The sequence below is a fragment of the Heliangelus exortis genome, chromosome 2, assembly GCF_036169615.1.
Source record: "Heliangelus exortis chromosome 2, bHelExo1.hap1, whole genome shotgun sequence".
Taxonomy (NCBI): domain Eukaryota; kingdom Metazoa; phylum Chordata; class Aves; order Apodiformes; family Trochilidae; genus Heliangelus; species Heliangelus exortis.
The window spans coordinates 79,308,696-79,323,318 of NC_092423.1; the positions used below are offsets into that span (position 1 = coordinate 79,308,696).

Genomic DNA, 14,623 nt, shown 5'->3' on the forward strand with positions numbered 1-14,623 from the left:
CAAAGGTGGTGATTATATATGACAGGGAAAGAGACAGTCTCTTCAAGTATGTGAGATCTAAATGATTTAGGGTTTGCAGGTCAAACATAATCACAATGTGCAGGCAAAGGCTTGCATTATGGCAGAGTGATTACTTTGCTCTTCTTTCACCCTAAACACCCTCAATTAGAGATGCCAGGCAAGAAGACAGGATTTACAGTCATGAGATGCCTGTGGGATCAGTTGTCTGCTTCTGCTAGCCCAATTTGTTCCACAGGGAACTGCAGCTCACACCAACCCACGACCTTCAGCCTTCTGGATCTGAGCAAAGCCTGCCCACCCAGGTAGGGTTAGACAAGCTCAAGGAAGATGACATCAGTACCAAAGCATAAACCAGATCTTTTCACTGAATCTCCCCACTCCTTCCCTTGCAACACAAACAATCTTTCTAATGGTTTCTTGTACAATCCTGTGCAAAGCTACTGACAGGTATGACAGGACAGACACCCTCTTTCTGGTCATGACAAACCTTAATTTTGAGTTATGTGTGGCTCCCACGGCACACAAAGGTGGGACTCATCTTGCCTGAGTGATGACACACTCAGCACAGCAGCATACACCTGCCCTAGGTGGGCAGGCCACCACTAAACTCCATGGTCAGCACACTTGGTGGCATCTAGGGGACTATCCATTTCATTCTAAAGAAGACACCCAGAGAGTGTGAATCATACTCTAAATCTTGATGACAGCTGTGGGAGTGTAGAAATCTTGCTGACATGTTGATATCCAACATCCTCATTGTAAATGTCTGAAGTTTGGTGAATGAATCCAACCATCACCTATTTTACATAGTCAGCACCATGACCACATCCAGTGGTCACCATCACACAGAGTGCTGTTGAGGATCTACAGAGTGACTGTGGGATTTATTTCTTATATACAATTAGGATCAAATTTTTGTTAATAATCTTTGACTTGAAATGACTGTCATTTTCTTTGAACTCTTGTCTTTCTCATTCCTTCTTTTCTGTTCCTGTCTTTCTCTTCCCTCTCTATTCCCTCCCCCCCCCCCTCCCAAACACACACATACACAAACCACAGAGAAAATGAAAGCTACAGTAGACCTGAGTCTGAGGGCTAAGCCACTGTTCCTTGCTTACAAGGTCTGTTATGGAAATAGGAATGGAAAATTTCAATGAGCCACCATCAATAACAACCAGCTCAGACTCAAATGTTTCTAACTTGTTGAAAGCAAGTCCAATCAAAAATATTCTGAAACACTTTTGGACTTGTTGGGAATACTTGTGGGTGTGGTTGTAATGTTTGATCTGTGTGCTAGGGAAACTTCTCTAATTTTTTGTGCTGCAAGTTTGCCAGGCCAGATTAATCTAAATTTGGTACAAACTGGACAATAAAAGTGCATGAATACACTATATGCATTGCTGAATTGAATGATGCATGAGCAAATGCATCTCTGAATTGAACAATGCATCAGCAAATGGACCACTGAGTCTAAATATCTGAGCTATAAACGTTGAGGTGCAAAGATTCTGCAGGGTTTTAAGTGGCTGCAACACACACATCATTTGCTTTGTGGTGTAAAGGTCTTGAAAGGAAATGTTCCCAGAAAGTGGGAAGTGTGCTGAAGGGTGCTGATAACACTCAGAAACCTTGTTTCAACTTGTCTATACTGTTTAATTAGAAATCACACATATTCAGACAGATTAAAAAAGATAAGTGCAATGTAGTATTTGTGCACATCTTGCTTTCTGAACTCCTTAAATAATTAATAAATAAAGAAAAAAAGGTGGAGTGAAAGGTAACTGATGAGGAGCCTGCTGCACCCTGCCTCTCCACATTATCTGTCCCCACCCTTTCTGGCCAGGATGACTCCTGTGCTAAGCCTCTCCTCCTCACCTCCCAATCCCAAAGTCTGCAGAAGAGTTGAAGAGCACCTGAAAACTGGATGGACAACAGCAAGAGCAAAATTGTTAGCAGAACTGATCTTCTTCTTCTTCTGTTTAGAGAAATCTAGCTGATACCTCTCTGAGAAGCAGCAGTGAGCCGGGCTAAAACAGGATCCTGTACTCCAGGTATGTGATGGCAAACTGGTCCACAAGGACTGAGGTGACAGCAGAGAAAGGATAACTACTTTTAACTGTGCTGAAAGGGACAAATCTGAAATGGATGAACAATTAGATATAGCTCTTTGAAAAGGTATGAAACAATCAGCAAAACCCACTCCTTTAAGGAGACACTTGTATTTTGGTTTCAGTAAAAAAATGCACAAAGGCAAGTATTTGGGAGGGGATAAGGTTAAGATAAAGAGTGTCAACTTTGGGCATGCCTGAGTTTCATTTTGAGTGCTTATTGCAAGCTGTGCCACAGCAATAGTTCTGAGGACACTGATAACCATTTTATGTCCATCAGCAGCAAGATCATATTAAAGGACCATAAGAATTAATTTTGTCTCTATGGGAATTAATTCCTATTCTTTTCCTTTTTTTGTCCATTGGAACACTTACCATTGAAAAAAATTGTTGCTGGAGTTTAAGGCGTTATCACTGGACCCAGGGAAATGGCAGAGATGTCACATACTGACATCACTAGTCCAGGTTCCTGCCAAACATCACAGCACTTTGAGATAACGTGCTTATACTCCCTTTCTGAGATGTGAGGATTATCCTTAGTATATCTTTGCCCCCATTTTACCTAATTGTTTTTTTAAAGATTTTCAGCCACCCAGGTAGGGATTTCTTTTTCCCTAATGAGAACTGACTCATCAGGATTTAAACATGTGATTTGTTCCTCCCTAAAAATCTAGCAGTTTGTGTTTGTCCTACCACACAAAGGAGCCCACCTTTGCCTTGTGATAATAGTGAATAATTCTTAGCAGGTTTTTTGTTCCTTGCACAAAAGCTGAGTGGTATCGAGACACCCTATGAAGAGCAGAACCACTGATGAGAAGGGAGAATCTATAAGAAGGCCTTCTCTTAACAAGGAGAAGGATGGATAACACTCTTTTCCCTGTGAGCAGGAATTGGTTTATTCCCTGTTCCTAGCTTTGTGTCAGGCCCTGTATCTCTTCTGTGCTGGAGCAGAGGGATGAGGAGCGGGGTGTAAAGGTGAGATACTGCCTGCTTGGAACCGTGCCATGGGGAAAGCAGGAAAAGGAAAAGTGTAATGGCTGAACTTGGAGGGAAAAGGGAATGAGGTGAGACAGGATAGGTAGGAAATATCCTGGCTTGTTGCTTCAGCACACCATGCTGCATGTGTCAAAGTGGGCGGGAATGAATAAAGCTTCTGGCTGAACAGGATCCCATCACAGATTTCTAAGCTGTCCAGGTGTGGCTGACTATTTACTAACATTCTCCACAGCCTGATGCCTGGAGGAGAGCCAGCTGGCTTGGTATAAATCAAGACAGGCCAAAGAAATAATTTCTGGGAAGCAACTGAAAGATAGGCAGGAGGCTGTTTCACAACTATTGCGAAGCTTAATGCCTCCTAAAGACTACTTACTTGAAGGGGACACTGTAGGTTGTGCCCTTCTGAAAAATTACCTTAGTGAGGTAAGATTGTGGCTGCCATCTCAGAAGCCAGTGGTGTCCACTATCACTGAGAGTGCCTATGAATTCTCCAGGCAGTCTCTTACACTTCAACAAGGTTATTCATCTTTGGCTAAAAAAAAAAAAAAGAGGAAGAAATTCTTTGGCATGAGCAGACATCTCTCAAGCATGTTCAGGCCTATTACTGGGGGTTTAAACCAGGACATATTCTCCCACACGTGTTACAGCTTCCACTTTCATACAATGTCAAAACAATGGAGGTTTTCGTTTGGAAGATCAGGCACCTTTATGCTTCCTAGCACCAGCTCTGACATTGGGATGTCAAGGCAGGTGGGAGAACAACTGAGAACAACTAACAAATGTAATCAGCTCACAGTGTTATCAGCACAGGGAATTCTTCACCACATGAGATCATCCACCTATGCTATTTCTGAAGCAGCTTGATTCTAGCAGTAAGGCCACATTCGGGGCCAGTTCCTGTATTTCTACACCACACTTTATCAGCCAGGGTTTACAGTGGCAATCAAGCACCGTTTCTCAAGTGCAGCACTGGCCCTGCCAGATCTGGTCACAGCAGCCTCAGGGTTGGGAGAGGATGAGGAAGAACAGTCTCTCTCATTGACTCAGTGTATCTCATTGATACATTGGCAAGGTTAGTTATCTTGGGTAAAAGGCAGTCTAAATGCATATAAAATCTGGATGCTGTTACTAAGCCTGTGGTAATCATGCCAGCTGGGAAGTGTGGTGCAAGGTGCAAGCAAGCAGCGAGTCTCTGTGCCATCGACTGTCTCTTCTTCAGGTCTGTGTGCACCATGGTTCCAAATGTGTTCCTATTGCCTAGGCAGAATTTCTCATTACTTAGTGAAATGTAACCCTCCACTGCTGTGGTTAATGGAGGCCTCAGGAAGGTATAGATTTTTACCAGAATTTGCTGAATTTCCATGAAGACTAGATAGTTTTCTGTAGTACGCATCCAATGCAAACAGAAATGGTGGGCTGTGTAGAAACAATGAGGTGTAGACATTCGTAATGTATATGTCTGTGCATGTGCTGCATCTGCAAGGACAGTTTCAAAGTCAGAATGTGGCTAGGAAATGCTACTATTAACACTGCCCCCAGAGACTTAATTGAATTCTTTGTATAGGTGCATTATAACACTGCTTTTAATTACAGGATCACATTCTACTTTTTGCACAGCGTCCATTCCAAGCTCCTGACACAGAAAGTCAGAACAACTTTTTCCTTTAATCTCTTGAAAACATCTATTGGCTCATTGTCTGGAATTGCTCTTTTTGGAGAAAGGCCAAAACCAAATACTCACATTTATTTTGAATGAGATCTGCAGGTCTGCTTGTTTTCTCTCATCTCTTTCAAGGCCATACAGGCTTAAGGCACTGAAATCTAATTTATAAATCCATACTGCAGTCCTTCACCAACTGCACACCATGCATTTCCTTCCAGAACTGCTGTGATGCTGCTACCAAAAGCACAGATCAGTTAGCAGGTGCCAGCACTCAGAGAAGCACTGAACAAACACTTCCTGTACTTTTCTGTAACAGCTGAGTGCTCACCCATCACATCATTCAGAGAAACCAGCATAGGATGCCCCATGAAGACACCTGTGATGGCTCTGTGCCTGGGGATAGAGTGACATGTGAAGATGCTTTACACTAGTGCTGACAGAATTGCATGGGAGCTAAACAACTGTGAAATGAGTCAGAATCTATATGAACAAGATTTTTTTATTTTTTTAACTTTGTTTTTGGTATATCTCTTCACTCTCTGCTTAGTAACACACAATGGACTAAGACATTGTGCACTAGACATGGCTTTTGCATTTGTCTACTTTCTCCTTTCAGACAAGGACGGTAATATTGCTTACAAAAGTTATAGAACTGCTTTCTGCAAATCATATTTGCCATTATTTGCTCTTATAAATGCATGCTAACAAACTATTTTGAATTTCTTGCTGTCCTCTCCCCACCTTTTTTTTAGGTTTCCAAATGGCTGATCCTTTCCTGTATCATACTGGAAGAAGGTCACAATATGGATGCCTTGGACATGAAATACAAATTGAGCACATCAAGGCATATGTTTGTACACCATCTTTTTTCACAGACAAAGCTGTGATTGTGGTTCATGATGTATTTGGATGGCTGTTTCCAGACATAAGATACATAGTCGATTTGATTGCTAGTCATGGATACATGTAAGCAACTGCTTTTCCTTCTTCCTCTTAAATGTATGGATAGATCACAAGGCCCAAAGCTAAGCATGGCATATGGGGACTCCCATACACATAGGGCAACCATAGTATTTTCGTGTGTGCAAATAAGAACACAAAGGGGCAAAATGTTCCCATGAAGGCACCACAGCTACTAAAACTGACCCATTAAAAATGGCTGCCTGACTGCAAAGCCACAAGGAAAGTCATAAACTGGTAGTGTTTGTGCTTATGTGGAAGTGTGATTAAAGGGTGAATGTTCATGTCTATTTTAAAAGTTGTACAAGGTTTTTGGAACCAAACCTTTTGAAGATTTTATTTAGCTTTTACTAGTAATGATATATATGTTTTTATATAGAAGCAGGGGGGGTTGCTTAATCCCTTTACTTTTATACTAAGTGTGTTTAAGGAAATGATGAAATCTTGTGTTGTTGGTTCTCTTTGTTGGTTTTTTTTTTCCATAGAAAGACATATACTTTTAACTCTGATGATAGATAGAACAAGATGAGTAAAATATGATTCATATAATAACTGTGTAGATGTGTACTCTGGAGTAGAAAAATAATTAGGAGACATGTAGACACCCACAGATTCTTCCCACCTGGACAGGGAAGTTGACTTGATTCCATGTCTCACACAGGACCATCTGCCCAGATTTCTTCAAGGGGACAGAACCATGGAAGAGTACTGATCACTGGGCTGACTTTGCTGACTGGTTGAAAGACCATGATCCTATGAAAGTAGACAAGTAAGATTAATAATTATACTAGAACTTTAAAAAGCATGCAGCAAATGAGGGAAATCCATATGAAATATCAAAAGTGGCATCTCACAGCAAAGCACGCTGGCTGCACACACACAATTGTTTATTTTGGGTGTTTTTTTCCTATGACTCTGGGCACTTGATTGGCTGGTATTTAAAAAGGATCATCTGATCTGTCCATCATCATGCTTATTTTCCCCATCTTGGTTTCCTGGGCCCTTTTCTAACTATGTCACACTGTCTGCACAGGCTCAAAACCAGTGTTTCACACACAGGCTATGAAATACCCAGCACTCTCACCCACAAATGTTGGTTCTGCCTCCAGTTCCTCAAGACAAGGGAGCAAAGTTTCCACAGCTGCTTGTCTTCTCTGCCAGTTGTCACTTGCCCATCTTGCTTTCTGCCTTGTAGATGATTATAGGAGAGGATGATACTGTCCTGAGCAGCACTAGATCAAAATTTGCAGGACTGCTCCAAACCTAAGGTACATCTGATCAGCTAAACTGCTTCTCTCAATGTGAGATACAAGGCACACTCTCTGTAGAGCCAAGCAGTGCCTGTTAAAAAGGCTTCCCTGAATTATGGGAAGCATTACTCTTTCTTCAGCATCTATCACCACAGCCTCAAACTTCAGAAGCGAGGCATAAACACCCTATTACTCAGCTACTGTTTCTTAAAGCACAAGTATTCTCTGATCCTTTCAACAGCTCCCAGCCCATCTCTCAGCACAGCTTTCGACCATATGGTTGCAGAAGCTGTCACTGATTTTTTAAAAAAGACAAATGACTAACACCTGTAAAATATCCCACTCCAAAGAGTGAGCAGATATGTGGGCACTGCCTTAAACAATTAAGACCTCAGGGACAGGCCTGGGCTGTATTTTGAGAATTCACTTGTAGCTGTTCTCAAGTTCAAATCCATTGCTCTTTCAGAGGTTAAAGAATGCAATGCACCCATGTCTTAGTACCCTTCCAAATAAATCAGATGCAAGATACCTCATCCATTCACAGTGCACACGCTACAGGCCTAGGACACAATCTCCTGATCATATCAGTTTGTCCTGTTTTTTTGTCAGCCTAAACAAGCCTGTGATGACCATACTAATATGCATAATATTTGAAAATATAGGTATTACTATATACTGTCTGCATTTAAAATTAATTTAAGACTCAGTAGATAATAAAAAAGATAAAACTATTGATACCTAAGAAGTTAGCAATTAAAAAGAATTTTACCAGCTCTGCCCTATATTAAAACCAAAATGCATATTTTTTGTATGCAATACTCCATGCAATACCTGTTTTTTATTTTTAAACTTTACTGACAGTTTAATTTTGAGTAATTGCTGCTTTAGTATAGTATTATTGCATGTTGGCTTGGTTGCATATTTTAGTCATGCAACTCATCCAACAAGAATGACATAGTAAAAATAAATCTTTATCTAAATAGGTGGACTCTGTAGAGATAGCACAGTGAAGCTTACCTATTCCTACAATTCATAATGCAAGATGTTGTTCTACTTGCAGATATGTCTTGTCTTTAGTTGCCCTGTCCTAGACAAAGTGATTCAATTAAAAATTTGCTTCTTTTGAAAACAAAGGAGCAGGTCACAATTCAGGTAAGTATTAAAGTATGTACACCTATACTACCTTAAATAGGACCAGAGATGTTAACTCCAATTTAAGATCTGAAGTCACTACTCCAGGCTGAAATGTGATTTTAAGTATTCGCTATTTTAAATGATAGGGAGTGCAGACTCAGAAAAAAAATCATGTATCTCTTTTAACTTCTTAAATTTTCAAGTGTTGACTCTGCAATAGATTCCTTAGTTTACTTTTGTTTATATGTCTTAGGGAAGCTGATGTTGTCTTGAAGTATCTAAAGGAACAATGCGGTGCAAAGAAGATTGGTATCGTTGGGTTTTCCTGGGGTGGAATGGCAGTACATCACTTGATGCTGAAAAATCCTCAATTAACCACTGGGGTGTCTCACTATGGTAGTGTAGAACATGTGAAAACTTACCTGGGCTCACACAACTATGTTTAATTTGTAAATCTAGTTATCACTTTTTGACAGCTTCTGTAAATACTCAACTCAAAGGTGAGTTGCAGATTTTAATTATCATTGTTTCAGCAATGTGCTGTAGTGATATAAAAATTTAAGAATGGTTGAAACCAGAAAAAAAAAATGTTTTCTTTTGCACAGAAATTTTTAAGTCTTCTTTTTAGTGCTTGGAGAGTGCACAAATATATTTTCCAAATGTTTTTTTTCTTTGTGAATAGAAACTGTCTTGATCTAAAAAAAATTATTTAATTGGTAAACCTAAATAGAAATATTTTCTTTTTGTTTGCCATTTTTATTGCAAGAATGTTGACTTCCCTAACAGACTGTTTTTTAAATACATTGTAGGAATAATTAGGGACTCTGAAGAAAGATACAATTTACTAAACCCCACATTTTTCATTTTTGGTGAGAAAGATCACACTATATCCTATGATCAGGTAAGCTGTTGTACTGATAATGCTTTTTCTTTTTCCATAGTTCTTTTATCCAATGCAGAAATCATTGCTTGTTAGAAACCATTTTCAAATACAAAAAATCAGACAGCTTGGATTATTTTACTTACATTTTAACTTCCCCCATATCTTGCTTAGGTTATTCAAAGATGCTTTTTCAAGGTGAGGAATGCAATACAGACCAGTCAATGGTCTCTGAGTGATTAGACAATCAGATTGTGAATTTGGGCAGGGAGATCCAACTGGTATGGACCAAACATACGTCTCTCAATTTCAAAGCTTAAAATGAGGTTACAAACCTAAGACTCTGAAAAGAAGTCTCTTTACAGCAATGAAGTTTATGAAATCATCTCTGCAGTAACTATTGAGGTTCTCAGGCTTATCCGTATGTTAAAAAAAAATGCTTCAATCTCATATTCTGGAGGTGTTTTCTCACCTGTTGAGCAACAGAAGTTGACTGTCAAGCATGATGATCAAGAAAAGACAAAGATGGGGTGATATGAGAAAAGGCAAGAATGGCAAAGCTACAAAATAATGGAAGAATGCTTTCTTTTGCAGATTACCTTACTGGAGGAGAAATTGAAACAGTACTGTAAAGTTGAATATAAAATTAAAGTTTATCCTGGACAAGTCCATGGGTTTGCACAGTTGAAGCCAGAAGATATGAAGCCTGATGATAAACCTTATATTGAAGAAGCTAGAAAGGATATGCTGGATTGGATCAAAATGTTTGTTTGACAAAAGCATAAAGTAACACTAGGCTTCAAGTATTGGAATTAATTAAATTTTAGACAAGAAACCTGTCAAAGGAAAACCAACTGGTTTTAAAAACTGGTTGTCACAAAAAAAATAGGATAATTTAATTTATAGTTCTTAATTATTTTTTTACTAGAGTTACAAAAGATTGTGAAATTGAAGTTGGACTAAAGAATGATTAGGCATTAAAAGTTGATTGAATTTATCTTACTTTGTGTTTGCTTCATTATTCAGCATTATGACAGCAATAATAAGGAAATTTTTTTTATCCATTTGCCTATGGCAAGCATGACTTCATCCTGACCCTATCTGAGAAACTTCTGGATTTATTTTAGTCTGGTGATTGGTGGTTGTAGGTGCTAACAGAGAAATACCCTAGTTTTGTATACAGACTGTTTTTATTTACTACAAAGAATTTGTCTCCGACATATTGCTGTTCTGTGCAGAATTTCCCACATGAGAAACAAACACTTGGCTGTGTCAAAGAGTTAGGAAGGAATGATTGTTAGATGGCAGCCTTCAGGTATTCCCTTGGCAATGTCAAGAATGGCACTCGTAGTATTCCTTCATCAACATGAACAAAAACACAACCAGACCCTTCTGGCTGTGGAAGTAATCCAGGCATGAAAACTGTGGAAAGATACTACCTGTATCTTGTGGAGCCAAATGTCCAGGTCCTGATCCTGCAGCATTCCTGCGGAACCCCAAGGAGAGCACCAGGCCCCTGACACCACTCCTCTCCCTTTGTGCCTTCATGACCTCAGAAAAATCCTCCAGTTGTGGGGGGTTTGTGAAGGCAGCACATATAGAACACCATTTTTGTAGGAGATGGGGAGCAAGCACATTGAAGCTTTTGCTAATCAGCAAAATGTAAATTTGAGGGAGCTGGGGAAGCAGTGTGTCTGCTGTAGCTTGTCCTGTCGTGGAAAATGCCAGTTGCCTTGTTGGTGTGAAAAACCTGTTTGAAGCCGGCTAGAAACATTCATTACACATGCAGCAGCTTTTTCCTGTTTGTTTTCCAAATAGTAGGCAGCTTCTTCAAAATAAACATTCGGTGGGGAGCCTCCTTAGATGAAGCTAAGGAGTGGGTGTTGTAGCTGTAGGACAGCAGGAGTGGGATGATGCTGCAGGCCTTGCAACCAGCTTTTACAGGAGGGGTGTGAAAACCTGCCCGTACTGTTCTGTGAATGAACTTAGCGTGGCATGGCACCCCAGGGTGCTCCCAGCCCTGCTGGGGATCCAGGACCTCCTGCTGTTCATGTGGCCACGGGTGCCACGGTTTCTGGGGTCCCTGATGAATTTCCAGGTTCCTAAGTTCTCCATCCTGGTTAGGTGAGCGACCTCTGTGCTGGTGGATGCAGCTGATGATCAGAGCTGGCTTTCCAGCACTCCATTCAAAGTGCTGTGTTTGGCACCCACCCTCGCTCCAGAAAATGTCCACAAGATGGGGCCCCTCTCCTTGATGGTCCCGAAGAAGCCTTTTGGCAGATTAGACTCCAGATGATGGTTCAACATCCTGAGAGGTCCCTGTCGAATCCTGCAGTTGTGGTACATCCCTGTCTGAGGAAATCCGGATTCCTAGGAGCTGTAGCAAGCAAAGAATGTGGGCTCTGCATGCAGCAAGGCACTGGATTGTGATAAAAGGTGGAGTATCTCCTCCTCTTTAGGACTCTGGAGTTAATCAGAGGGAGCCCTGGTTGTGATAGAACATTGTCACAGCCTGCATTTTATTTCACTCAAAGGAATGTTTATCATTTTATCTGCCGTACGTGGCAAAGTTGGATTGCCTTGCGATAGCATTAGAACTTGATAAGCCAATGAGTTGGATGAAGTATGATTTGAATTGTACCCTGGGGGTATTCCATTTATGCTTGCTCAACATGAGTAAGATCTCTTCTCTTATACACATGAATATAAATAGAGGTGAATGAGCTGAGCTGGTTAAGGGAATTTTAACGGTGATAAACTGTATTAGTTTCAAAATGTTGAGTTCAGCTCCTTGCAATTTGCTCTAACTTAAACTTGATTGGCCAAATAGTGCAAAATGACATTAGGGAACTAAAACTCATTGAAAGGGAATGCACCTTAAGCAGTGCAAATATTTATCACTGAAGTAATATCATTCAAAGAATAGCAACTAGTAAATCTGAACTTTTGCTATCCAGGCACCACCAGTGCTCATTAAAAGGTAGGTGAATCCCCTGTTACAGTAGAGACTTGGGTGGAAACCATTCTGAAAAGGGTAAACCAAGGCAATGGAAATGCCATATCTGGGCTGTAAATATATCTTGTGTGGGCTTGATCAAATGTGACAGTGTCTAAAATTGTGAGACTGTTATGTATAGCGAATAATTTTGGGGAAAAAAAGGTATTTTAAAGTCTTGATGAAATTCATACTTCATAAGGCTTTGAAAGAAATGGTAATGTGGCTGATTTCTTCGGTGGAGACCAAACTTGAGCAGTTCATATGTTAAAGCCTTCATGTGTCTTAGCTGCAGGCATGTTTGAGCTGTACTTCATTTGAAGTTTCACAAATGCAAAGAGCTGATCTCACCTGCAAGTGCAAAAAACTGATCTAAATAGAAATATAATCAGATTCCTAAACTAACAACCTTCTGCTCATTATATTTGTGGTGACTAATTAATGGGTGAAAATTAGCATTCAATTAATAAGCAACTTTTTAAATCCTGGGTTCCTGCAATTTTTAGTTAGACATATTTTAGCTGTTCCAGACAAGTTCTATGGGGTCCAAGGGAGAAAAAAATTGTTTAGTTCACAGTCTGCTCAACATGTCTACTATTCCCTTCTGTGAACTACTCATACACACTTTTTCAAAATCTGCATTCATATCACTTTAGTTAGCGTTTTTTACTAGGCATTCACTAAGTTCAAAGAAAGGTTATGCTATGAACTTTGGCATGTTTGTAGGGATACCCTCAACAGTACAAGATGATTTACCTCTTTCTGTAAATAATTTGTAAATATTCTTCAAGTCAATATGTTTTTTAAAAAACTTAATGATGCAAAATGTTGTTTTTTGTTTATTAAATCTTTATTAAATCTTGGCAATATTGTTATTTTTGTTTAAATGCAGCTTGTGTTTTAACACCTACTTCAAAACTTGTTTATTTTAAAAGAAAAAAGTCTTTTACTTCAACAAATTTGTGTCAGCTTACTGCTCAGATGAACTGCTCATAAAGGAGGACAGTCAGCAAGTACTTTTGTAGGACAGTTGTCCTAAGTCTGTTGAGTTTGGAGTCTCGTGCCTTTGCTTAGCCTAAAATTTGGAAAAGGTACTTCTGCATCATTGCAATGCTGGCAAAGCTGCAGTAAAACCGACAAGTTAAATTCCTGTTGCATTTTTGGACATTATGTGGTGGTTGATTGCAGAAGGTCAGGAGATGGGCTTTGTTCAAAAAGAAGGAAGTGTTGAGAGATGTCCCTAAAGGGGTCAGTTCTCAGTGCTCAGAGCCTCTCCATGTATCAACCCAGAGTGCATAGTCCTGTGAAAAGAGCATAATTGGTGTAAAGAGGCAGGATTTGGAGGGATTTGTTTTGTTGGTCACTGTGTTTTCTTGCTTTGCTTTTAATATAATTTGCCGTGTTACATACATTTGTGGCAGAGAAGATGAAGAGGAGACGGAGTAGTGGAAGCGTATTAAAGATCTTATTTGATGCATTTTTGAATTTGTTAAACAATCTAGAAGCAGATAGATGTTTAAGATGTATTCCCGACAAAAATAGTTAAGCACTGAAGAGTGCATTTGATTTTTATAGCCAGCATGCTGCATTTCACTTTAGTAATGGGACCTGAGAGACCAAGGAATATGGTTCCAGTGACTGCATTTAAATGGGAAGACAGACTATCTCCTGCTAACAAGCAAACAGTGCCATTTTGATCAACTAAGAGTAGTGACAGAGGTAGAATAAACAACTTCCCAGAATTAGGGTAAAAAAAGGCTCTGTGTATGACCACCTACTGCTTGGTAGAGGTGAAAGAGTAGGGGCCACCAAAAGTTAGTTAGGTTTGAAAAGATGCTATAGTGCCTTACCTCCTGTTGAAAGGAACAAGAAATTAAACTAAGCTTGAGAGATTCTACTGAGAAGACCTCCTAGGTCATAAACTCTTTGGAAACCTTTCTTCACTTGAGGAGAAATGAAGTAGTTTCCAGTTTGTCCTTTAGGATGTAAACCTCCTTTAAAAATTAAGCTTCTAGAGAGATTACATGTCTGTGATGCATGAAGATATGTTATGCACAACACTGGTGTAAGTCTCTGCATTTCTCTGACCTGTCTCAGTGCAGGTTACATAGTGTGCAACTGTGAGAGAGAACCCTTTGCTGATTTCCCTTCTTTGAGCTGATTTATTAGAACTTTTAGAGATGCCAGTTAATGATGGATTCCCTGGGAAAAGGCTGCACACAGCAGGGCTTACAAGGGACCAGGAAAGTGCATGTAGGTAGCAGCAGTCTTGAATTCCCTATAGAGGAAAGAAAAGGGGAGAAGCACAATGAAAACTTGAAGGGAAAAATTAGTCAGAAAAGCAGCATGCTGACAGTGGGGTCTCACAGGATGAACAGCAAGAGGTCACCAGGTGCCAGCCTGTGAGGAGAAGCCAAGGGACCAGGAAAGTGCATGTAGGTAGCAGCAGTCTTGAATTCCCTATAGAGGAAAGAAAAGGGGAGAAGCACAATGAAAACTTGAAGGGAAAAATTAGTCAGAAAAGCAGCATGCTGACAGTGGGGTCTCACAGGATGAACAGCAAGAGGTCACCAGGTGCCAGCCTGTGAGGAGAAGCTGTAAGACCACATGAGAGGA

General features: G+C 40.0%; 1 protein-coding gene across 1 annotated transcript; it reads left to right on the plus strand.

Moving 5' to 3' along the window:
• Positions 1-1,848: 1,848 nt before the first annotated feature.
• LOC139792830 (carboxymethylenebutenolidase homolog) lies at positions 1,849-9,876 on the plus strand. The gene is made up of 6 exons (XM_071736682.1): positions 1,849-2,072; positions 5,541-5,754; positions 6,410-6,517; positions 8,386-8,528; positions 8,942-9,033; positions 9,607-9,876. The coding sequence occupies exons 2-6, from the start codon at positions 5,549-5,551 to the stop codon at positions 9,784-9,786; spliced, it is 729 nt and encodes a 242-aa protein (XP_071592783.1). The 5' UTR covers positions 1,849-2,072; positions 5,541-5,548; the 3' UTR covers positions 9,787-9,876.
• Positions 9,877-14,623: the final 4,747 nt, after the last annotated feature.

Coding starts and splice junctions, on each gene's coding strand:
- LOC139792830 (XM_071736682.1), top strand. CDS start 5,549: ATGGCTGATCCTTTCCTGTATCATACTGGAAGAAGGTCACAATATGGA. Junction 6,518..8,385: donor GATCCTATGAAAGTAGACAA/GTAAGATTAATA, acceptor TATATGTCTTAG/GGAAGCTGATGTTGTCTTGA. Junction 8,529..8,941: donor CACTGGGGTGTCTCACTATG/GTAGTGTAGAAC, acceptor AATACATTGTAG/GAATAATTAGGGACTCTGAA.